This window comes from Loxodonta africana, chromosome 22 (genome assembly GCF_030014295.1).
Source record: "Loxodonta africana isolate mLoxAfr1 chromosome 22, mLoxAfr1.hap2, whole genome shotgun sequence".
NCBI classification, from domain to species: Eukaryota; Metazoa; Chordata; class Mammalia; order Proboscidea; family Elephantidae; genus Loxodonta; species Loxodonta africana.
The window spans coordinates 35,136,872-35,160,050 of record NC_087363.1 but is presented as its reverse complement, the minus strand read 5'-3'; the positions used below and the strand labels follow the sequence as shown (position 1 = coordinate 35,160,050).

Sequence of the window (23,179 nt, the reverse complement as noted above, 5' to 3'; positions counted from 1 at the left end):
CAGAACTAGGGGTGGAGGGGACCACTTAACGGCGCCTTTGAGGGAAAAGGGCACATTACCTGCTTTCTGCCCGCGCGGCGCGTCAACCTCACTTCGAGCGAAGGCGCCGGTCGCCGCACGGCGGGAAGCTTCTGCTGGGTTCTGCATTCACGGCCCTGCGGCCAGCCAGCCCGCCCGGCGGGCTCCCGCCGCCGCTCTGGGTCTCGAGGTTCGAGCCTGAGCGGGGCAGTCTTGCCGGACACGGGGAATTGTCCCCGGGGCCGCGGGGGTCTTTGAGAGATTCCCGCTAGACTTCGGGGACACAAAACCAGCTCCGAGATCGCATTTTCCGCGTTAATGGAGAATCGTTAGCGAGAGGTAGGGAGGCCGAGAGACAGACGTACCGAGGCACAGCCGGACCCCACCAGACAGCGCGCGTTGCAGGGAGCGCGAACCCGCCTGCTCACCTGCCCCAACTGGCCACCCAGGCCCGGCGCCCGCGGCCTCCTGCTCGAGCTCCCGGCCTCGGCGGGCCTTTCCTGGCGGGCGCCGACCTCCTCTCCCGGAGAGCGGAGCTCTGAGCAGTCCCGGCCCCGCGCGAGCCCCGGAGTGAAGCGGAGCGGGAGGGAGACTCGGCGGGCGGCAGGGCAGGCGGGTCCCCAAGGGCCGGAGACTCAGTCGCTCCTAGCCCGGGCGCAGTGCGAAACCCAGGCCCACTCGTTTACCTGTGCCGGGGCCTTGGACGGACGAACAGACAGCTGGACGCGGTGGCAGGCCGAGGTCCCAGGCCCCGGCCCGGGCGCCCCTCGGCGCTGCCCTGAGCGGGTCTGGGAGGGGTTGATGAGAAAGTGCCCGCGGAGCCGGGCCCGGCCGGGCGCCCCCTGAGCCGAGTCGAGGGGGCCGAGGGCTTTCCTCCCTCCTTGGATTATTAAAAAGTTCATTTCCTGGCGAATCGGGTGACGTCAGGGGCCCGGCGTCGCGGTGGCGGGGCCGCCGGGCCGGAGAAGCCGCCTCCAGTTACCCAATTACCGACTGTCAATAGTGCCGCCCCTCCCCCCACCCTCCCGGAGGTGGCCGGGACCCCTGCACTCCCCCTGTCCCTGACCCACCTGGGATCCCTCAGGGCCTCTACTCCAGAGTCCTGGGCCCTGTGAGGAGAGAGGGGCTGGGGGACGTCCACCACTCACTCCATTACCTAGCACCTGTCTCAGTCCCCCAAGTTTCTTTGTACCTGACCCCCTTCCTCAGCTTCAGGCTCCCTTCCAGCCTCTGTTTCCCCCATCTGTACAATGGGGAAGAAGAAAGGAGATCTGTGCACCGGGCCCAGCCGGCCCACACAGCTAGATCTCCAGGCTAGAAAGGTGTGTGGAAGCAGTTCTAGGTGACTTAGGGGATAAAGTACTCAGACCACCGCCTCCTTTCCCCCAGAAACCGCCTCGAGACCCCCGGGAGAAAAAAAAAAAAAGCCTCCTCCTGCCCGGGGGACTTCTCCCTCCAGCCGGCGCCGGCGCCAGTCCGGGTCTCCACAGCCTGGCCCCAGGCAGTTCGGCCCGTTGGTCTGCAAAGGCCACGCCCGGGGAGGGGACGCCCCCCTCCCCCTCCCCCTTCCTGGAACCGCGGGCCTGGACACCTCTACTCGGTCAGGCACAGCCCAGAGCCGCTGCATGTCCCAGGCCCAAGTGCCTTCCAGGGACCTGTGGTTCCTGCCCTCTAGGTCCCTGCTGTCCCGAAGCTGCCCTCGGAGCCCTCCCCACTCCCCTACCCCTCAGTCAGCGCCCAAGTGGGAGACGGAACGGTCTGGATAGGAGGTGTTGGACTCGGACTGGCGACGTTCAGTAGTAAAGGAGGTGGGGTCTAGGAGTGGAGGGGCTGGGGTCCCAGGGAGAGGACACCCAGACACCCAGCGGGTGCGCGACACGGGCTGTTGGGGAAGGAGGGGCCCAGCTGGTAGTTAGTTACCGGGAGGGGGTCCCAGAGGTTGGGGGAATTGAGTGTCCGGGAGAGGGGGCGCAGGGGTCTGCCCGCGGGGCGAGGTTCCCGGGAGGGGGCGTTGGCAGCAGGGGCCGCCGGGAGGGCGCGGGGAGGGGCCCCTCGGGCGGCCGGGGGCAGGCCGGAGGGTCAGTCCCGGAGTCCAGCGTCCGCGGAGTTGCGGGCGCAGCCAATGGGGGGCGGAGGCTGGGCGGCGGGCAGCGCTGATTGGCTGGCGCCGGCTTCTTAGGCGTGCGCGGCCCCCGCTTCATGTCTGTGCAGGAGTCGGCAGCTGGCGCCAGGGCGGCCGGAGGATGCCGAGGGGCCGGAGACCGGCGGGCCCGAGGCCGAGGCGCGCGCTGCCCCCTGCCTCTACGGCTTGAGCCCAGCCAGCCCCCGGACGCGCCGTCCCCGGGTCCGCGGTCCCCGGGCTTCTACCGGTGCTGCCCACCTCTTGTGGCCTCAACCCCCTCCCTGCGGCGCTGCGTGTGTAAGTTTGGGGTGCGAGACCCGGCCATGGCCTGGGGCGCGCCTAGCGCCGAGGGGTCTCCTCGGGGGCTCCGGGACCAGGAGGAGGCTGCGGGTGACTGCTTTGGTGTGCCTTGGAGCGAGGTCCTGATTAGGCCGCCCGGGAGTGTGCCCGAGGGCTGGCTCTCGGCCGGTGGGGCTGCGTGTGCGTGTTTGCGGGGGAAGGTCAGATTGTGTAGCCGGCGCCAAGTGTAGATGTGTGCGTGTCGCTGTGATCATGTGCCCCAGTGGGTGCCCGGGCGCCTGTCTCCAACTTTTAGTCTGTGTTTATGTGTTTGTGTACCGGGAGGGTGGGGGTTCAATGTGAGTGTCTGACTAAAGTGCGACTCTGTATGCGTTTGTTGGGGTAACTGGTGTCGCGGCTCGTCCCCGTGTCTGAACCCATGTGCACAGGTGTATGGCTCTAGGACCGGGGGTCGTATGTGAGAGTGCGTGGCTGAACCTCCTTCCCGCATCTTCCTTTCGTTTTGAACCTCGCACTTTCTTCCACCCGGGACTGGCCCGCGGTGAAGCTCGGCTGGGGCGCAGAGGCACGCGGGACGTCGCATCGGGGCACTTAAGGGGTGTTGGGCTCTGGCGGCGCCCCTTACGCCCTCTTTCGTCGCGCAGGGCCGCTGCCGCCTCCACCCAGATCCCGAGCCCCTGCTGGCCATGGAAGTGGCGCCAGAGCAGCCGCGCTGGATGGCGCACCCCGCCGTGCTGAATGCGCAGCACCCCGACTCGCACCACCCGGGCTTGGCACACAACTACATGGAGCCCGCGCAGCTGCTGCCTCCCGACGAGGTGGACGTCTTCTTCAACCACCTCGACTCACAGGGCAACCCCTATTATGCCAACCCGGCGCACGCGCGGGCACGCGTCTCCTACAGCCCCGCACACGGTGAGCCCTGGGGCGGTGGGTGACTGGGAGCCAGGCCCTCCGACCAGGCCGAGCGAGGGGAGGAGGGCCCGGACCTGCTTCCCGGATGTGGGATCCGCCGGAGTCCGGACAGCTGAGAAATCAGCCGGCAGGTTGGGCCGCGGCCTCTTGCAAAGGGTCTGGGGCTGTTGGGGCTTCTGGCCATTTTCATCTGGCCGGTGGGGGTGCCCTCTGGGCCCTGTTCCACTAGGGTTCCTTCTGGGCCATCAGTTCCTGACTGACATTCCTGATTATTGCCGGTTGGGGTGTTATGTTTCTGGTTTTCTTTGGGGGGTGGTTTACTGCTGGTTGGTGTGTGAGTTGTCCTGTGTGCTGGGCTGGGGATGTGACTGGTGTGTGTGCGTGTGCTCTCTCCTTCTGACCCGCAGCCCGCCTCACCGGAGGCCAGATGTGCCGGCCACACTTGTTGCACAGCCCTGGGTTGCCCTGGCTGGACGGGGGCAAAGCAGCCCTCTCTGCTGCTGCTGCAGCACACCACCACAATCCCTGGACCGTGAGCCCCTTCTCCAAGACTCCACTGCACCCCTCGGCTGCTGGAGGCCCGGGAGGCCCACTTTCCGTGTACCCAGGGGCTGGCGGTGGGAGTGGGGGAGGCAGCGGGAGCTCGGTGGCCTCCCTCACACCCACCGCAGCCCACTCGGGCTCCCACCTCTTTGGCTTCCCACCCACGCCACCTAAAGAAGTGTCTCCTGACCCCAGCACCACAGGGGCTGCCTCCCCGGCCTCATCCTCTGCTGGAGGCAGTGCAGCCCGGGGGGAGGAGAAGGATGGCGTCAAGTACCAAGTGTCGCTAACTGAGAGCATGAAGATGGAAAGCAGCAGTCCGCTGCGCCCAGGCCTGGCGGCCATGGGCACCCAGCCTGCCACACACCACCCCATCCCCACCTACCCTTCCTATGTGCCAGCCACTGCCCACGACTACGGCAGCGGACTCTTCCACCCTGGAGGTTTCCTGGGCGGCCCTGCCTCCAGCTTCACCCCCAAGCAGCGCAACAAGGCACGCTCCTGCTCAGGTAAAGGCAGGTGCAGGAACCTAGTGGGAGCAAGGGCGCTCTGTGTCAGTCTCCCAGATCTGGGAGTGGGTGGCATCCACCTCCAATAGCTCCCAGCAGATACTTGAGATCCCGGGATGGGAGAGAGGGGACCCTAAAACTTTTGTCCTTTTCTCTAAGTTCCATTCCTTCCTTGACCCTCACTTTCCCTCTGCAAGGTAGGCCACTGCCAGACCAGAACACTGAACAGGAATTGCCCCTACCCCTTTCTGTATCTTACCTGAAAATTCAAACTGCCTCTTTACCTAGTGCACTTAGCATGAGAATAAAACAGGTAGGTGAGGAAACCGAGTCTGTGTGCACACGTGTGTTTGTGAGCACGTATGCGTGCTCATGCGTGTACTCCAGAGGCTCCAGATCCTTAAGGAATCTGGTTCCCCGACTTGGTTAGTCCAATCCTGGGATTTTGATGGCTCCCGATCTCCTTGGGAGATTGCCCCAAGAGCAAAATTCCCTGGATGCGTGCCTTTCTGCTCCCTACCCCTGGCTGACCTTCACTCTCCCCTCCCTGAGGGCACTTGAGGGAGGAAGCCATAGGTGCACCCTGCCCCTTTGCCTACAAGAAGCTGGCTGGGCCCAGACTGGGCTTGTCACCAATCTGGTTGCAGAGCTCTTGAGGGGCCCCTGTTGCCTGTATCACGTCATTCCGATCCCTTTAAACCGGGGAAAGATTTTAAAAACTTTTACTCCTGAGTTCAGGAAGGGGGTTCTGAGTTCAGAAATCCCTTTTCTTGCCCAGACATATTGACAACTTAAACAAAACTGGGAAAAATTTCTCGGGTAACCCGATGCTAGGCAGCTACTATCCCCACTGCCCGCCAGTGCCCACTGTGATTGTGGGCTCGAGGCCCCTGTTCTCTTTAGACCAGCTGGTTTGCTTTTTCTTAGTCCTTTTCCCCAAGTTTGTTTTACTTTTTATTTCAATTCCAGATGGCCCTTTAACGAAAAAACAGGGCCATTTAGTCTAAAAACGTAAGGGTTTGTTTCATTTTACAGAACAACAACTTAGATACCAGTCTGGGACTGAATCCTAGGGCCTCGTTGGAAGGAGAAAAAAATTGGGGAAAAAGAAGGGAATTACCCTGGACTGAAAGCAGAAAGACAGGGTGGGGTGAGGAAAGAGAACACAGAACAGAGATGCAGGGGACTACAGACATCTTTGAGTGGAGTCAGCAAGTGGGTGGGAGTGGGGGCAGTGAGGAAGACTCCCCAGCCCAGTCAGGCCACTCTGGTGACTCCTGCCACTGCCCTCAGCAAAGTTTGCTGTAAATACCCTTTACTGGTCACTCTGAGAATCCCTGGGGCCCTGGCCCCACTCCTCCCTGCCTCCTCATTTCCTTTCCTTCTTGCTCCGAGGATTTTGAAGAGGGAGATTTGACCTTAAACTGCACCTCCCTCCTGTGGAGGAGACCCTCTGGTTCCTCTTCCTGCCCAGGTGGGACTAAAAGCCGTCCCCTGCTAGACCCCAGCATAGGCAGACAGGACACCAACCAGGGTCGGTGCCGGGCCCCAATGCGCCTGCTCGCCTGCCCCGGCTCCCTCCCTACAACAGTGAGTTAAACAGGCTTCCCGTCTCTCCGGTTTCCCTTCAGAAGGCCGGGAGTGTGTCAACTGTGGGGCCACAGCCACCCCTCTCTGGCGGCGAGATGGCACTGGCCACTACCTGTGCAACGCTTGCGGGCTCTATCACAAGATGAACGGGCAGAACCGGCCGCTCATCAAGCCCAAGCGGAGACTGGTAGGCAACGGGCTGGGGCCGGCTGGGGGTGGACGTCCTAGGTCTGAGCAGCGCCCGGTGGACGTTAACCTGAGCAGGAGCGGACAGTTAAAGAAAGTAAATGAAAATTAAACCCTTCAAATGCAGATGCTTTGCCCCTCGAAGTCCCCTTTTATCATGAAAATTGCTTGGATGTCAGGCCAGGTTTCCCCTGCAGCCCACCAGGCCTGAAGGGATTACGCGACCACCAGGTAACCCTTCCCACTCAGGTTGAGTGTCCACGGGCCCAGCTTCCATCCTTTGGCCTCTGTTTAACTCTTTTTAAAAATAGGGCCATGAAGTAATTTTCCTTCATCGCTCAGGGCAGCGCTGCCTTGCTTTCCAACACACAGCCTCCTCATGCTTATTTAAATAAAACACACACACACACACTCACACCAACCACCAAAAAAACCTACCCTTTATTATTTTTCCATGGAGTCACCTATACTGTGTATTTTCATTTGAGTGATTTTAAAAAAATGCCCTTTCGGATCTCCTGCCGGAGTTTCCTATCCGGACATCTGCAGCCCGAAGATAAGGAAACTTCGCGTATCTGTTTCCGGACTCTGCGAGTTTTTAGAGAGTCTCCACGGCTCAGGCCTGCCTCTTGCTGGGCTGTTTTGAAATCTCTAATACCCTCCGCTCTGCAAATAATGCGTAAAATGCTAAGAATAATAAATACTTTTTTTTTTTCAGGGCGAAGTGATTTATGAGGCCTAAATCGGCCGCTTTGGGGACCCATTTTACCCAGGAGCGAGGGCAGGGGTGAGGGCCGCCGGGTGGGGGTAGGGGTAGGGGTGGAGCATACGATGTTGGCCCCTGAGTCAGAATTCCAGCTTCGGGCTGCTTACTCACCCCACCCGCCCCCACGCGGCCGTAGGTCTGTCCAGGCCCCTCTGTGAGCAGCCTCGGGCCTGGGGCCGGTCCAGACTCTTGCTGGCCTCACACCCCCGTACCCCACCCCCACCTCATCGGCTGTCTGGTGAATTCCAGCCCACAGTGCTCTGGGAAGTGCTGGAGGACCTGGTCTGTTACTGTGCCACTGACACGGGTAGAAGCGGAGCTGGGCTTTGCTGCCTTGGGTGAAAGCTCCCTCCTGTCTTCTGCGAGCAGAGCTTTAACAGCACCCTTTTGCGGGAACCAGACTCATTTCCAGACCCACCCTTTCCCCGCATTCCTGAGAGCCTGTGGCACTCAGCTGGGCTGGAGGGTTAGAGCTCTTAGCTTTGGGGTACGGGGGCTGGGCAGAACGCCAGGGGCTGGGGGGCTAAATCAGGACCTCTTGACCAGCACTGCCAGATAGAAATGTTCTATACCTGTGGTAGCCTCGTGTGGATCACTTGAAATGTGGCTGGGGTAATTGAAGAAATTGAATTTTTTATTTTATTAAGTTGTAGTTAATTTAAACTTAATTTAAATAGCCACATGTGGTAGTGGTAACCCTGCTGGACAGTGCAGCTCCAGGCACTCTGAAAGGGTCATTTTACACCCCCACCCTGTCCCTCTGTCATCCTAGGCAGTATGCGCCCTCTCTGCTCTGGCCCCAGGGATGCTGACTCACCCAGGAAAAGGGATTATTGAGGTGGAGTGGTGTTGGAGGGGGACAGAAAAGCAGCACCAGACCCAGAGGCTCCAGGGGACCGAGGCGGCCCCACCTCAGGGCCTTGGTTTCTCTGGCTGTGGAGTTAGATTGGTTGGGGGCTGGGCGAGGTGGCTGCTTTTCCCTTCCAGCTCTTGTTGATTCTAAGATCCAGCTTCTGAGAGTTCTTTATTCTGTAGTTCTGTGACTCTTGTTCAGTTCTCAGATTCTAAAATTCCCCGGCTCTGAGATGCCTTGATTCCCCTGTGAGATTTACTGCGCCTGGGCTAAGTTGGTGGGGGCTGAGGGGTACAGGGGTTGGGGAAGGAGGTCGAGGTAGGGCGTGGGAGTGTGCTGACTGACGCTGTCTCTCTCCCCCACCCCCCAGTCGGCTGCCAGGAGAGCAGGCACCTGTTGTGCAAATTGTCAGACAACAACCACCACCTTATGGCGCCGAAACGCCAATGGAGACCCCGTCTGCAACGCCTGTGGCCTCTATTACAAGCTGCACAACGTGAGCGCCCCGCCCCACTCCTCCCCAAGGACTTTGCGCTTTGTGCTGCCAGGCTGGGCCCAGCCACAGTATCCAGCTTGGCTTGGCTTGGGAAGCCGCTGCTGCTGGCCCTGGATGCCAGAAGGGCTCCCTATAAGAAGGGACGCCCCTGCTTGGGAGGCGGCTGACTGGAAGGGTCCAGGAGGGCTCGGTGGTGGTATCTATGCTTACAAAAGAGTCTGTGGGGAGAGCCTGGCTGTCCGGAGCGGGGTGGAGGTACTGCCGGCATTTAGTGGGCAGGAGCCAGGGATGCTGAAAGTCCTTCAGCATTCAGGTCACTTGGTGCAGGTCCCACTCGGTGAAAAGCCCTTCCTGAAATGCTGACAGTGCGGGGTGAGAGGGCTGTGGTGGGGAGTGCTAGCGGTCAGTTGAAGGACACAATTCCTGGCTTCCTGGGGGCCTTCTAGTCCAGCTCTGCCCCTCAGTGTGGGGTCTGCTCTGGGAAGGGAATTCAACTTTCTGAAGGCTTGGTGGTTGCCCCCAGGTTAACAGGCCACTGACCATGAAGAAGGAAGGGATCCAGACTCGGAACCGGAAGATGTCCAACAAATCCAAGAAGAGCAAGAAGGGGGCTGAGTGCTTCGAGGAGCTGTCTAAGTGTATGCAGGAGAAGTCATCCCCCTTCAGTGCGGCCGCCCTGGCCGGACACATGGCGCCTGTGGGTCATCTCCCACCCTTCAGCCACTCCGGACACATCTTGCCCACGCCGACACCCATCCACCCCTCCTCCAGCCTCTCTTTTGGCCACCCCCACCCGTCCAGCATGGTGACCGCCATGGGCTAGGGATAGCCTTCCACTGAACGGACAGATGGATGTAGAGTAGGGAGAAGGCCAAGCAAGACTGGGCGCCCCCAGGATGGGTGACAAACCCTTGGCTGCCCATCCTTCCCTGAAGACCGTTGCCACTCCTGCCTGCGCAGCCGAGCCGAAGGCCTCCATCTCCTTGTGGCCCCTGACCGGTGCCCACCCCACCTGTTGGCAATTACTGTGAAGCCCACCCCCTGGGTGGAGAGGCTGCCTCTGCTCCTTGCCACCCAGGTGGGATTGCCATCACGAACAGTTGTTTGGAGAGCAAAAAAGACAACTTTATGAAGAGCAAAGGAGGGACATTTTTAGAAGGAAAAAGGAGTAGGCAAAAATAATTTATTTTGCTCTTGTTTATAACAAGGACCTAAGGACACGGAGATCCGAGCAATTCCAAGTCCTCCTGGCCAAACCCTCCTTAGGCCAAATGCCGCTCAGCTGGTCTCCTTGCCAGGTCTCTGGGATAGATCTGGGGGTCTCGACCTGTATTCTGTGCACCTCTGGTGTCCTCCTCTGAAATAAATGGACTCCAGGCTGGGCTGGGCCGAGGCCAGAAGGACCCCCTGACGGGAGGGTGAGCTGGTGTGGGCCAAGCTGCTGGTCCTGGAGGGCAGGCCCCTGTGGGAGAGACAATCACAGGCGGTCCTGCGCAGATTCCCAGGCCAGGGTTGGGTCACAGGAAGGAAACGACATTTTCTTGAAAGGGGAAACGTCTCCCAGATCGCTCCCCTGACTCTGAGGCTGAAGCTGTTGTGGTCCATGTCCCTGTAATGGGCTGGAGCCGCAGCCCTGTCTTCTCAGCCCGGGAACGGACCGCTGTACATACATCCCTTTTCTGCTAACCCCCCAGCCCCTTCCCCTCCCACTCTGAGGTAAAAGAAAAAATGTTTAAAAACAAACTGCATAAGCTTATCTCGCTGATGAGTTATTTTATTTTTAAACTCTTTTTGGATCCAGTCAATTGTACGTTACCACAGAAGTTCTGCTATGGAAAGAAATAAAATCTACAAACCCAGGTTGTAGCTTCACAGTTCTTTTTGGAGGATTTCTTGGATCCCATACCCTGGAGCTGAGTGCCAGGGTAAGGGGTCTTGGCTACTCTTGGCTTGGGGGCTGGTTTGGTTTTCTGGTCTGACAGGTGGTATAAAGGCAAGACTTGGAGGTGGGCAGAGCTAGGGTGAGGGGTGGCTGCACCCCTGCTGAGGGGGCACGGGAGACGCTGGGGCTCTGCTCTGCTGTGCTGTGGCTACCTGGATCCTTCTCAAGGTACAGCTGTACATAATGTGTACTGCGCTTAGATTCTGAATGCAGGTGTGGTGGGGTGTGGCGGGGGGACCAGGAAGAGGGTTGTGCTGATGTAGTCAACCAAGTGCAATACGGGCAGGGGATGGCCGCAGGAGACCACAGCGAGAAGTAACTTATTTTGTACCTATATCCGCATAAGAAAAAGAATTGGCAGTATTTTCTGTTTTTATGTCTTATTTGGCTTGTTTTATTTTGGATTAGTGAACTAAGTTATTGTTAATTATGTAATGTACAACATTTATATATTGTCTGTAAAAATTGTATGCTATTCTCCTATTCCTTTAAAGTGAATACAGTTAAAAATAATAAAATACTTTTTGTGAATGCCTCTGGCCTGTGCTGTGGGCTCCTGGGCCCCGGTCTGCCAATCCTGGACACGGGAACCTAGGACAGCCAGATTGCACTGTTCCTGGGCCCCCCTGGGTTTAGAGGGGAAGGGCCCCTGGGTCCAGGTGGCCATGGGTCTGATTTTACTACTGAGATCCTGGCTTTCCTTCCCCTGCCTTCTCCCTCCATCTGAATTTCCTGATTGCCAGCACCAGGGACCATGGCTGTCCACTGGGTGGATGCCTGGGAGGCCATGGTTTCTCCAGCCTTTGGTTCACACCCTGATCTTCCTGTGAGCTCAGCAAGGCTTCCGCCAGGCTCTTAGAGAACCCAGCAAGGACTGCCATCCCCCAAGCCCCCTTCCCCCGAGTCCCGATCAGCCCTGGTTTCTGAGATATATGGTCACCAGTATTCCTGTTTGTTGACAAACCTGATCACCAATGTCTTGGTCACTGATGTTGTCGATCACTTTCACCTTTGATAAATGATAAATGTGCAGATCACAGATGTCTGGTTACTAGCACTTGATCACCAACACCCAATCACTAATATTTCATCAAAGCCTCTGATCATAATGGCTCTGATCACTGACATCTGCAAAACATAACAACCAATGTTCCTTCCTGGTCAGCATATCTCTATTCACCAATATGTCTATTTAATGTAGCTGATTGCCAATATTTCTGATAACCACTGTCTTTGTTCACCGATATCACTAACCAACTACATATCAGATGACTGATATTCTTGTCTTAGTTTCTTAGTGCTGCTTTAACACAAATACCACAGTGGGTGGCTTTAAAAAACAGAAAATTTTTTTCTCAGTTTGGGAGGATGAAAGTTCAAATCGGGGTCTCGGACATGTCTAATCCTTCCTTGTAAGTAGCTCTGGGTGTTTCTTGGTTCCTTGGCTTGTAGATGAAACGTACATGGTTTCTATCTCCCTCCACATTTGTCTCTGTGTCCTGATTTTTTTCTTAGAATAAAACTTAAAATTTTTTTATTGTGCTTTAAGGGAAAGTTTACAGCACAAATTAGTTACTCATGCAAAAATTTACACACGAATTGTTTTGTGATGTTGGTTGCAATCCCACAATGTGTCAGCACTCTCCCCCTTTCCACCCTGGGTTGCCCATATTCATTCACCCAGTTTTCCTGTCCCTTCCTGTCTTCCTGTTTTTGCTTTTGGGTAAATCTTGTCCATTTGGTCTCGAATACTTGATTGAACTAAGAAGTACGATCCTCACATATGTTATTGTTTGTTTTCCAGGCCTGTCTAATCTTTGGCTGAAAGGTGGACTTCGGGAGTGGCTTCAGTTCTGAGTTAGCAGGGTGTCCGTTCGCCATGGTCTTGGGGGTTCCTCCAGTCTCTGTCACACCAATAAGTCTGGTCTTTTTGCATGTGTGTGTGAATTTGAATTTTGTTCTACATTTTTCTCCTGCTCTGTCTGGGACCTTCTATTGTGATTCCTGTCAGAGTGGTCGGTGGTGGTAGCTGGGCACCATCTAGTTCTTCTGGGCTTAGGCTGGTGGAGGCTCTGGTTCATGTGGTCCATTAGTCCTTTGGACTGATACTTGCCTGGTGTGTCTTCGTTTTTTTACATTCTCCTTTGCTACAGACGGTATGAGGCCAATAGATATATCTTAGATGGCCGCTCACAAGTTTTTAAGACCCCAGGCACTACTCACCAAAGAAGGATATAGAACATTGTCTTTATAGTCTGGTCTTTTTGTGATTCAGAAGTGATTAAGTTTAGGACCCACCCTACTCTGGTACAATCTTATTAACGTAAAAAAAGAAAACTCTGTTTCCAAACGATTATATCCACAGGTCAAGGGCCAAAAATTCAACACATTTTGGGGGGGACACAATTCAATTCATCACAGTCTAACCACAGAATCCTCTTACGGTCAGATTTTCTCATCATCAACGTCTTTAATCACCAGTGTCCTAGGTTACCAATGACTATGGTTACTTATATCCCTGATTGTTCAACTTAGATCACCAAGATCTCTTATCACCAATGTCCCTCATGACCAACATCAGTGATTGCTGAATCTTCTTACCTTCAAAATCTCTGACGACCAATGTCCCTGTTTTCAATATGCCTGGTCATTGGTATCACCAGTCAACAATGTCTGATCATCAAATCTCCAATCATTAATGAGTCTTATCATCAGTGCCTTCAATCCACAATAGACTTGGTCACCCCATGTCTCCAGTCATTGATTCTGATCACCAGTGTCTCCTATTTGCACTTTGCTGTAACATCCCTGGTCATCAAGAATGTGAGCACCGAATGTTTTCATCATTAATGCTCCTGGTCACCCACATTTTTAGTCACCCATGTTTCTGATAAATGATAAATCCAATAAATGACAACTGATCACCAAAACCTCTGAGCACTGCTTCCTGATCATCAATGTATGACAACTATCCTTTGTTCATGTTGTGTTTGGACGATGGCACCTCTTGCTGACTCCGTCATCTCAAGCGGCTACAAGAGTAGCCACTCATGTTGTTTTTAGGTGCTGTTGAGTTGATTCCAACTCATAGCGACCCTACATACAACAGGATGACACACTTCCTGGTCCTGCGCCAGCTTCTAAATTGTTGCTATGTTTGAGCCCAGTGTTGCAGCCACTGTGTCAATCCGTCTAATTGTGGGTCTTCCTCTTTTTTGCTTACTCTCTACTTTTTTTTTTTTCTCCACTTTACCAAGCATGATGTCCTTCTCCAGGGACTGGTCCCTCCTGATAACATGTCCAGAGTATATGAGACGAAGTCTCTCCATCTTTGCTTCTAATGGGCATTCTGGCTGTACTTCCTCCAAGACAGGTTTGTTCATTCTTCTGGAAGTCCACATTATATTCAATATTCTTCACTCTTGGTATCTAGTACTGCTGTAACAGAAATACCACACATGAATGGCTTTAACAAAGTTTATACTCTCACAGTCCAGTAGGCTAGAAGCCTGAATTCAGGGCACTGGCTCCAGGGAAAGGCTCTCTCTCTGTCAGTTCTGGAGGAAGGTCCTTGTGATCCATCAGTCTTTCCTTGGTCTGGGAGCAACTCAGAACAGGAACCTCAGGTCCAAAGCACGCACTCTGCTCCCGGCACTGCTTTACTGGTGGTATGAGGTCCCCAGCTCTCTGCTTGCTTCCCTTTCCTTTTTATCTCTTGAGAGATAAGAGGTGGTGCAGGCCACACCCCAGGGAAACTCCCTTTACATTGGATCAGGGATGTGACCTGGCAAGGCTGTTATATCCCACCCTAATCCTTTTTAACCACAGGCAGAGATTATGATTTATAACACACGGGAAAATCACAGAATGGAGGGCAACCACACACGGCCTAACCAAGTTGACACATATTTTTGGGGGACACAATTCAATCCATGATATTTACCTATACCAAAATTCAGATGCATCAATTCTTCTTCGGTCTTCCTTATTCATTGTCCAGCTATCACATGCGTATGAGGCAATTGAAAATACCATGACTTGGGTCAGGCACACCTTAGTCCTCAAAGTGACATCTTTGCTTTTCAACACTTTAAAGAGGCTTTTTGCAGCTTTTTTTTTTTTTTTTTTTGCAGCAGATTTGCCCAATGCAATACGTCCTTTGATTTCTTAACTGCTGTTTCCATGGGCATTGATTGTGGATCCAAGTAAAGTGAAATCCTTGACAGCTTCAACCTTTTGTTTGTTTATCATGTTGTTGCTTATTGGTCCAGTTGTGAGGATTTTGTTTTCTTTATGTTGAGGTGTAATCCATACTGAAAGCTCTATTGTTTGCTCTTCGTCAGTAAGTGCTTCAAGTCCTCTTTGCTTTCAGCAAGTAAGGTTGTGTCATCTGCATATCACAGGTTGCTAACGAGTCTTCCTCCAATCCTGATACCACTTTCTTCATATAGTCCAGCTTCTGGTATTATCTGCTCAGCATACGTGTTGAATAAGTATGGTGAAAGGGTACAACCCTGATGTACACCTTTCTTGACTTGCTCTGGGAAGCAAGCGTCCTCTTGCTCTGTTTGAACGAAAGCCTCTTGGTCTATGTACACGTTCCTCATGAGCACAATGAAGTGTTCTGGAATTCCCATTCTTTGCAAAGTTGACCATAATTTGTTATGATCCACAAAGTTGAGTGCTTTGAATCTCACTTGTATTTCTGGCAGTTCCCTGTCGATGTACCGCTACAAACTTTTCTGAATTATCTTTAGCAAAATTTTACTTGCGTGTGATATTAATGACATTATTTGATAATTTCTGCCTTCTGTTGGATCACCTTTCTTTGGAATGGGCACAAACATGGATCTCTTCCAGTCAGTTGGCCAGGTAGCTGTCTTCCGAATTTCTTGGCATAGACAGGCGAGCACTTTCAGAGTTGCATCCGTTTGTTGACTGGTATTCTGTCAATTCTTGAAGACTTGTTTTTCATCAATGCCTTCAGTGCAGCTTGGACTTCTTCAATACCATTGGTTCTTGATCATATGCTGCCTCCTGAATTGTTTGAACCTGAGCTCAGGGCTTAAAGTCTAGAGCCTGCAGCGTAGAACTTAGAAACCACAGTACGGAACCCAGGAACTAGGAACCAGAGCCCTGTACCCCAGAACTCAGAATCCTAAAGCCCAAAACACAGCACAGAGCCTGGACCCCTACATCTAGAACCTAGAGCTTGGTGCTCAGAACTTACAACGAAGAACTCCAAGCCTGGGGCCCAGGACCCAGACCTCAGAGTCCAGAGCTCAGAACCTAGAGCCTAGGACCTGGGGCCCTGAATGAGGAACCCCAAATACATCTAGAGCTTGGAACTCAGAACCTATAATTTAGAACCAAGAACCTTGTACAGGAGACCTAGACCAGAATTTAGAACTTGGAGCCCAGGATCTAGAATCTACAGCCCATAGCCCAGATTCTAGGCCCAGAGCCTAGAGCCTCAAATTCAGAGCCTAGGACTTGGACCCGGAGCTCAGGACTTAGAGGTCAGAATCTAGAGCCCAGCACTCTGACTGGAGAGGCCTCGCCTTGTTTTTCTATTACCCCTTGGTTTATTCCTTCCTTTTGTCAACAAATATTTTGGGTGCACCTACTATGTGCCAGGCACTGGTGTAGGCGCTGAGGTGGCTAGTGGACAAGAAACAAGCAGAGGAACTGAGCCCACTTCCTCTGCCTCCTCTCCCTGCCATGTCAGCTCAAGAGGGCAGGACCTGTCATATCCCTGCTGTCTCTGTGCCTCTTGTCCCTGCTGTGTCCCCTGAACCTCTCACTGGTTGTGGTAGGCACTCTGAACATCATTCATCCATCCCCCAGATGTTTACTGGCCCCATTTGTTCTTGGCATCTGAGTGGAGAATGAAATGGACAGCAATCCTTGCCTTGGAGGACAAGCTCTCTCTGGTTGCCAGGCAGTTCATGGAGGGTGGGGCTGGGGGGCAAAGGCAGGGCCGGGGAAGGCTTGGGGCTGTGTGGCGGTGGGGGTCAGGTGACCTCCAGGAGCAGGGAAATGCAGGGAAGCCCTGGGTTCAAGTCCTAGTAATTCACTAAGGAGCAGCAGGACTCCTGCTCCAGCGGCTTCTGTTCCCTCCTCCGTAAAACAATTAGCTGCTAACAATGACTCCAAGGCCCAGAGCCATTGTGTGGGGTAAACAGTTTCGATTTTGTGGCCACAAAGTACCCAGGCCGGGCCAGGCACGCAGGCAAGGCGCCACAAGTGGTCGCCATTAGCAGGGGATGGCTGCCTTTATGATTCCGTGGGGCCTGGCGCCAGGGCGGCCGGGGTGGGGTCGGCCTTTGTTCGGTCTGTTTGCACCCAGGTGGGGCCAGCCGGCCCAGAACGCTGGCTTGCTTGGCCCAATTCCACCTTTCCTCCTGCCCTAACACTTCCAGGCTTCACGTTGTTATTCCCATTTTCCATGGGAAGAAACCAAATCCCCTTTGTCACTTTGTCACTTGCACAAGGTCGCACCACAGCGATTCTTAGAGATCAGCTCTGTCTTCCAAAGTCCCTTCCCGCTTCCCAGGGCCACACAAACGGACGACGCCAAGGTGGGGGTGGGGGTGGGGGTGGGTGGAGGTGGGAGTCAGGTCCTGGAGGAATGCCTGCCACCTGCCCTCACCCAGGACAAACTCACCCAGAGGCAGGACAGAAGACAAACAACAGGGGCCTGTCCTCCAAATTAAGTGGGCTGACCCCAAATTAGTTTATAAGTACAAGTCAATCAAAATTCCACACCCTCTTCTTTTTTTTTTTTTTAAGGAATTAGGCAAAATGATAAAAATTCCAAGCCAGAAAACCTAACAAGAAAGACCAGCAGAACAAGTCAAAAGATTGAGGAAAAGAAAGCAGCGTGTGTACACATGTGTGCATGTAGCACTTTCCGATATTAAATGAGACTCGCAATCCTTCAAACCTGAGGCTCTGCTGTAAGAATAAACAGATCAATGGCGCAGACTCACTCAGGTAAGCCTGAAAAGCCACCCTATTATTTACAAGATAATGGATGATAAAGGCGGTATCCCGAGTCAATGCCGGGGTGGAGGGTTATTCACTCAAGTGGTGTTGCAACAACTAACTAGTTAGCATCTCCCAGGTGAACACCTGCCCAGAGGTCTAAAATCAGCAGCCCAGGGCACTATCCAGTCAGCAGACAACTTTTGTCTGACAAGTTTTGTTTGGGCTGCACCGTGTTTTACAAAGAAGTGAAAGGGTTGCAAACAATTGTAAATTAGGAGGCTCACTGAAAATAGGTGAGTTTTTGGCTTCTTTTGAAAAAAATCAGAAGGTCTGGCCCTGAGGGGATTGGGCATCTGCCATGGCCATTTCTGCATCTCTCATCTCCACCTGTTCCCTTCATTCCCATGCCTTCCTGGCTCTTGGGGACACTGAGTTTGAGTCCTGACAACTCCATGCGTATCCTATTATGCATTTGGGATTTATTAAACAGTTAGTCTTGAAATCAGCCATTGCAGCCTACCCAGCTGGGTTGCCCAGGGTGGTTCCCCCACAGATAAATTGGCAGAAGGGGGCTGCAAACCTCAAAGGGTGAGTTTAGCCTTTTCAGGAATCAAACAGGAGAAACTGAAAAGTTGCTGAACAAGCGCAGAACATGTAAAAGCTTCTGCAGCAGGCAGGAAGCGGCAGGATAACTTGAGGGTAATGCTTTTGAGACAATAATTCCAATTTTAAGACTTGGATGCCATGTAATTATCCAAGCACCTTTTACAAGAAGCTCTGGATACAGAGATGTTCAGGACATCATTACTTATAAATCTGAGAGACTGGATACAACCTAAATGCTCAACTGAAGTGGATGGTGAGGGAACTACTGGGCATCCACTAGAAAGCCTTTAAAATGCCTCCTGAAGGTCATGCTCTTAAAACCAAATCACAGAATAGAAATGTATAACACAACACAGCAGTAATTACAACATCAAAGTGAAAATATTTTCACCAAATATTAACAAAGGGTGACATCTGTGTGGTAAGTGACATTTTTCCACTTTCTCCTCTCCATTTTCCAAATCTTCTGCAATGTGGCTTTATAACTTTAATATATAAAAATGAATATTTTAAACTAATTATGTCAGAATGGGAGATAATTTCACAAAATTTGCAACAACTCAAAAATTAAAAATTCAATCAACAACAAAAAGAGAAGGAAAAAAAAAAAAAAAACAACAGGCAAAGGATACACAATGAGGTCCTTCCCAACAGAAATGTATCAAGCAGTAAACATTCCAACAGGTGTTCAACTCAGAAACAATCCATTACGTGTACATTAAAAAAGGAGGTACTACTTTCTACCTCTCATCTTACCAAAAATAGACAAGGGGTGTGCAAATAGATAGGTGTTACCTGTCGTTGGTGGAAATGTCCACCAAAATTTCTAGTATATATCCACAAGAAATGAAAGCAGGAAGGAAAACAGAAACCTGTGCATTGATGTTCATTGCAGCACTATTCTCAATAGCCAAAAGGTGGAAGCAACCAAAATGTCCGTGAACAGATGAATGGATAAACAAAATGTAGTATATCCATACAAGTATATCCGTACTCAGCCATAAAACAGCACAAACAAAAAACCCATTGCCATCGAGTCAATTCTGACTCACAGAGACCCTAAAGGACACAGTAGAACTGCCCCATAGGGGCTTCCAAAGCTATGCTCTTTACAGAAGCAGACTGCTACGCCTTTCTCCTGTGGAGCAGCTGGTGGGTTCAAACTGCTGACCTTTTGGTTAACAGCCGAGCGCTTAACCACTGCACCATCAGGGCTCTACTCAGCCATAAAGAGAAATAAAGTCCTGATACATGCTGTAACATAATGAGCCTGGAAAATATTATTTTAAGTGAAATAAGTCAGTCACAAAAGGACAGATAGGGTATGATCTCACTTATGTAAGATAAGCAAATACATAGAAAACAAAGTGGCTTTCAAGGGTAGGAGGCAAGGGGAGCAGGAAGTTTTTCCTTGGGGGGCACTGAGTTTATATTAATGGTGGTAGAATAACTCAGAAAAGGATAGTGATAACAGTTCCGCAATATGAAGAATGTAATCAATGTTAAAAAAAAAAAAAAAAACAAATTCCAGGCCCTCTCTCTTGCCCAGTGAGCTCTTCCCAAATGTATCCCATGGAAACAGTAGAACAGGTGGAAAAAAAAAAAAAAAGCAAGTTGAAGAACAATATCTAAACAGGGCCTGGTTTTGTTTAAAAAATATCTATATAAGAAAAAAATCCAGGAAGATACATACCCAAGTTAATAATAGCTATTAGTTCTGGGAAATGTGATAGGCTAGGGGTGGGAGAGAGGATACCTTTCACTTTCTAAAATTGCACTATGATTTTCATGTACTACTTTTGTAATTTAAAAAATAAAATAATCATTAACAAAAATCTGCATTTTTTTTTTTCTTCTTCTCTGCTTTGTTCCTAGCTGGTCTCTCTCCCTAGGATGCCCTTCCCCTTAGGTATGCCTAAAAACCCACCTAGAGAACTTCTATTTAGCCTTTAAAACCCAGCCCAAAGATCCTAGGGAAAGCCTTATTTGAGTTCTCCCCGCTCCCTTCCACAGTCTGGCAATGGGGCAAACAGACCTGCCTATCCTCTCTGCAGCCTGTGAGCAAGTAGCTTTGCCTCTATGAACCCTGGCTCCTCATCAATAAATGTAGGGTTGTTGTAAGGGTAATATAAGGAAGGCAAAGAAAGAGTCCTTAGTCTTAGGAAAGCACATCCAGCAAGGAGTCCTCATTCCTAATGCCATTTCATCTCCCCATCCTAGACTTATCCCAGGCAGCCCACTGGGGCTCAGCCTGAGCCCCTAAGCCCCGTTCCACTCCTAGAAGACCTGAATGTTTTGGGACAAACTGCCTGCCTTTTCTGTGCCTCCAGTTATTTCTCCCACAGCTTTCTAGATGGTCGGGGCTCCACAGGAGTGCCAATGGGACACCCCTGGCCATTTAGAAGGTGCTTTTAGCATCTTCCGCCATCCTACCCCTAACCCAGGTAGGGTCCCCACGGACCAACCCTCCTGTAAATGTGGGAAAACTGAGAACCAGTGAGGGCAGGAATGTGGGTCTCACTCTCTGGGGGGGACAAGACAAAGGTCTCTGCCACTGGCAGGCAGGCTGGAGTTGGAGGGGGTCATTTCCCTGGAGAGGAGACTTGGCCAGCCCTGCCCAGCTGCTTCTTCCCATCCCCCATCTGACCCTCCCATAGGCCCCACCCTCAGTCCTCACTCGGGGGAGGATCCCTAGGGGATCCTGGGAAAATGCTGCCCTTGTTCCCTCCCTCACCCCCAAATGAGGCTTAGCTGTGTTGCTCTGGAGGGTAGCGCTCTGATCCAGTTTTCCCAGGCTTTGATGGAGATGCTGGGCTGGGTCTCTCCCTTTCTTCAGAATTTAGGGACAGAAGGGAATCTTCTACCCACACACATACTCAGTCACCCACTCATTTACACCACACTACCACCACCACCACCATCATCTGCTTCTCCATCTCCCTGCCCCGCTCCATCCCTTCTTTCCTGCTTTGTTGCACCCAGCCTCCTCCCTGGCCTCCAGCCTCCAGCTCACCCTGCCATCAGCCTCACCTTCCTACAGGTGAGAGCATCAGAAAGGTCTTTCTGAACCTTTTCCTTTAATTCAATAATAATGTATTTCAAATATCCCAAAATATAGCTAATAATATAACGAACGACTTGGTACCCTCTTGCATTTGTTTTCTGTGTTGTGTAACAAATTATCACAAACTCAGCAGCTTTAAACTGCAGAGGTTCATGATCTCACAGTTTCTGTGGGTCCTGAATCTAGGCATGGCTTAGCTGGGGACTCTGCTCAGGCTCTCAGCAGGCTGCAATCAAGGTGTCAGCTGGGGACAGGCTCTCATCAGACTAGTGATAGATCTGCTTCCAAGCCCCCTCAAGTCCTCAGCAGAATCCATTTCCTTGCAGCTGTAGGATTCTTGGTGGCTTGCGCCTTCAAAGCCAACAATGTAGAGACTCCAGACAGAGTCAGCCAGCAAGATGGAGTCTTACATAATGTGATTGCTGGAGTGACATCTGTCAGCTTTGCCATAATCCATTGGTTATAACCAAGTTACAGGTCCTGCCCATACCCAAGGACATACATGGGCATAAACACCAGGAGGTGGGATAACAAGGCCCTTTAAAGTCTGTTCCACATTCCCATCTAGCTTAAGAAAGAAAACATTCCAGATGACATTGAATTCCTCCAGTCCTACTACCTCCTTCCCCCCACTCCAGAGGCAACCAGGGTCTGAATCTTGGCTTCATTATTATCATGCATGTTGCTACACTTTGACCAGAAATATATGAATCTCTAAGTCATGCATCATATTCTGTATGTTTTTATGCTGTATATAAATGGTACCATAATGGTAGATATTTTTCTATGACTTGCTTTTTTTGTTCACTGTCATGTTTGTAATATTCATTCACCCTGATAATATGAAGTTTTAGTTTGTTCGTTTCTCACAGCAGTATAGTATTCCATTGTGTAAATAACCCACAATGTTTTTATGCATTTTCCTTAGAATGAACGCTTCAGTTCTTTCCTCTGTTTTCTAACATAAATAGGGCAGCAATGAGTATTCTTGTCCCTGTGCCCATATGTGCGGTGTGATGGTTAATTTTATGTGACAGCTTGTCTAGGCTATGATTCTCAGTGACTTGGCCAGATACTGGACTGGTTACTGTTCCATAATGTAATACAAGGTAAGCTAAGGAAAAAAAAAATTTTTTTTAATGTAATCACCTTCCATGATATGATCTGATGTGACCAGCCAATCAATTAAAGGAAAGTTTCCTTGGGGGTGTGGTCTGCCTCCAAATATAAATGGGTATTCTGGCAGAGCTCTCTCTCTTTTGACCCTGCAGTCTTCTCATTGCCTGACCTATGGCTCTTAGGACATAAGTCTGCAGAAGTCTCTGGCCTCCTGCCTAACCTGAAGATTTTGGACCTGCCAGCCCCACAATTGTGTAATTGTGTGAACTAACCCATTGAAGTAAATCTCTTTCTCTCTCTCTCTATGTATATATCAATGATTTCTCTCTTTTTTTTTTTTAGAGAACCCAAACTAAGACATGAGAGTTTCTCTGGAGGCATAAATTTAGAAGTGAAATTACTGGGTCAGGGACATTCACATATTCAAGATAAGGCCAAACTGGTTGTTCCAATTTACATTCCCCCCAGCTGGATATGGGAATTCCAGTTGCTCCACATCCTTGCTAATGCTTGGTAATGTCAGACTTTTAAACTTTTATCATTTGGGTGGGTATGAAACTAAATCTCATTGTTGTTGAGGGATCTTTCTAGAACACACAACTAATCACATCCTCCCCCTACTTCAGATTTGCTCCAGGGCCTTCCATACCAGGACACAATCAAAGCTCTTAGTGATACAGCCCCTAACCCTCTTTAGCCTCAATTCCCGCCTTTCATATCTTCAGTTCCAGGCACAGCAGATGACAGATGTGGGCTCTCCCAGTGCTGAGGCTTTGCACATGATGTTCCCTCTGCATGGAACCACTTTCAATGTTTCAAGATTCCTGTTTTATTAAGAAAAAAATAAACAAAGAGGTTACCTGTGTATTTTAAATATTCTCCTCGAAAAAATTAATGCCTTGACATACCAAGAATACAATGCAATATAATTGTGCTTACTGTACCATACCTGCTGTCGTCTAGTTGATTCTGACTCATAGCGACCCTATGGGACAGAGTAGAACTGCCCCATAGGGTTTCCAAGGAACAGTTGGATTCGAACTGATGACCGTTTGGTTAGCAGCCGAGCTCTTAACCACTATGCCGCACAGGCTCCATAATTGTGCTTATCAAATGGAAATTTGAGAATTTGTAATGGGGTTCTCAAACTTGGCTCTAAT

The 23,179-nt window shown here is 51.4% G+C and overlaps 1 protein-coding gene across 4 annotated transcripts; it reads left to right on the top strand.

Moving 5' to 3' along the window:
* Positions 1–2,279: 2,279 nt before the first annotated feature.
* GATA2 (GATA binding protein 2) lies at positions 2,280–10,158 on the top strand. Of its 4 annotated transcripts, none has more exons than XM_064274794.1 (6): positions 2,280–2,437; positions 3,085–3,355; positions 3,763–4,407; positions 6,042–6,280; positions 8,173–8,298; positions 8,822–10,158. In XM_064274794.1, the coding sequence occupies exons 2-6, from the start codon at positions 3,127–3,129 to the stop codon at positions 9,119–9,121; spliced, it is 1,539 nt and encodes a 512-aa protein (XP_064130864.1). In that variant the 5' UTR covers positions 2,280–2,437; positions 3,085–3,126; the 3' UTR covers positions 9,122–10,158. The 4 variants fall into 4 exon arrangements, with proteins under 4 accessions (XP_064130864.1, XP_064130866.1, XP_064130867.1 ...); XM_064274796.1 differs by having other exon boundaries at positions 2,284–2,437; positions 6,042–6,184; XM_064274797.1 differs by having other exon boundaries at positions 2,284–2,437; positions 6,039–6,280.
* The last annotated feature ends 13,021 nt before the right edge of the window (positions 10,159–23,179 follow it).

What these genes read in the sequence shown, in the direction of transcription:
- GATA2 (XM_064274797.1), top strand. Translation starts at nt 3,127, where the DNA reads ATGGAAGTGGCGCCAGAGCAGCCGCGCTGGATGGCGCACCCCGCCGTG. An exon ending in CAAGGCACGCTCCTGCTCAG is followed by an intron (nt 4,408 to 6,038) that starts GTAAAGGCAGGT and finishes GTTTCCCTTCAG; the next exon opens with AAGGCCGGGAGTGTGTCAAC. An exon ending in TCTATTACAAGCTGCACAAC is followed by an intron (nt 8,299 to 8,821) that starts GTGAGCGCCCCG and finishes GGTTGCCCCCAG; the next exon opens with GTTAACAGGCCACTGACCAT.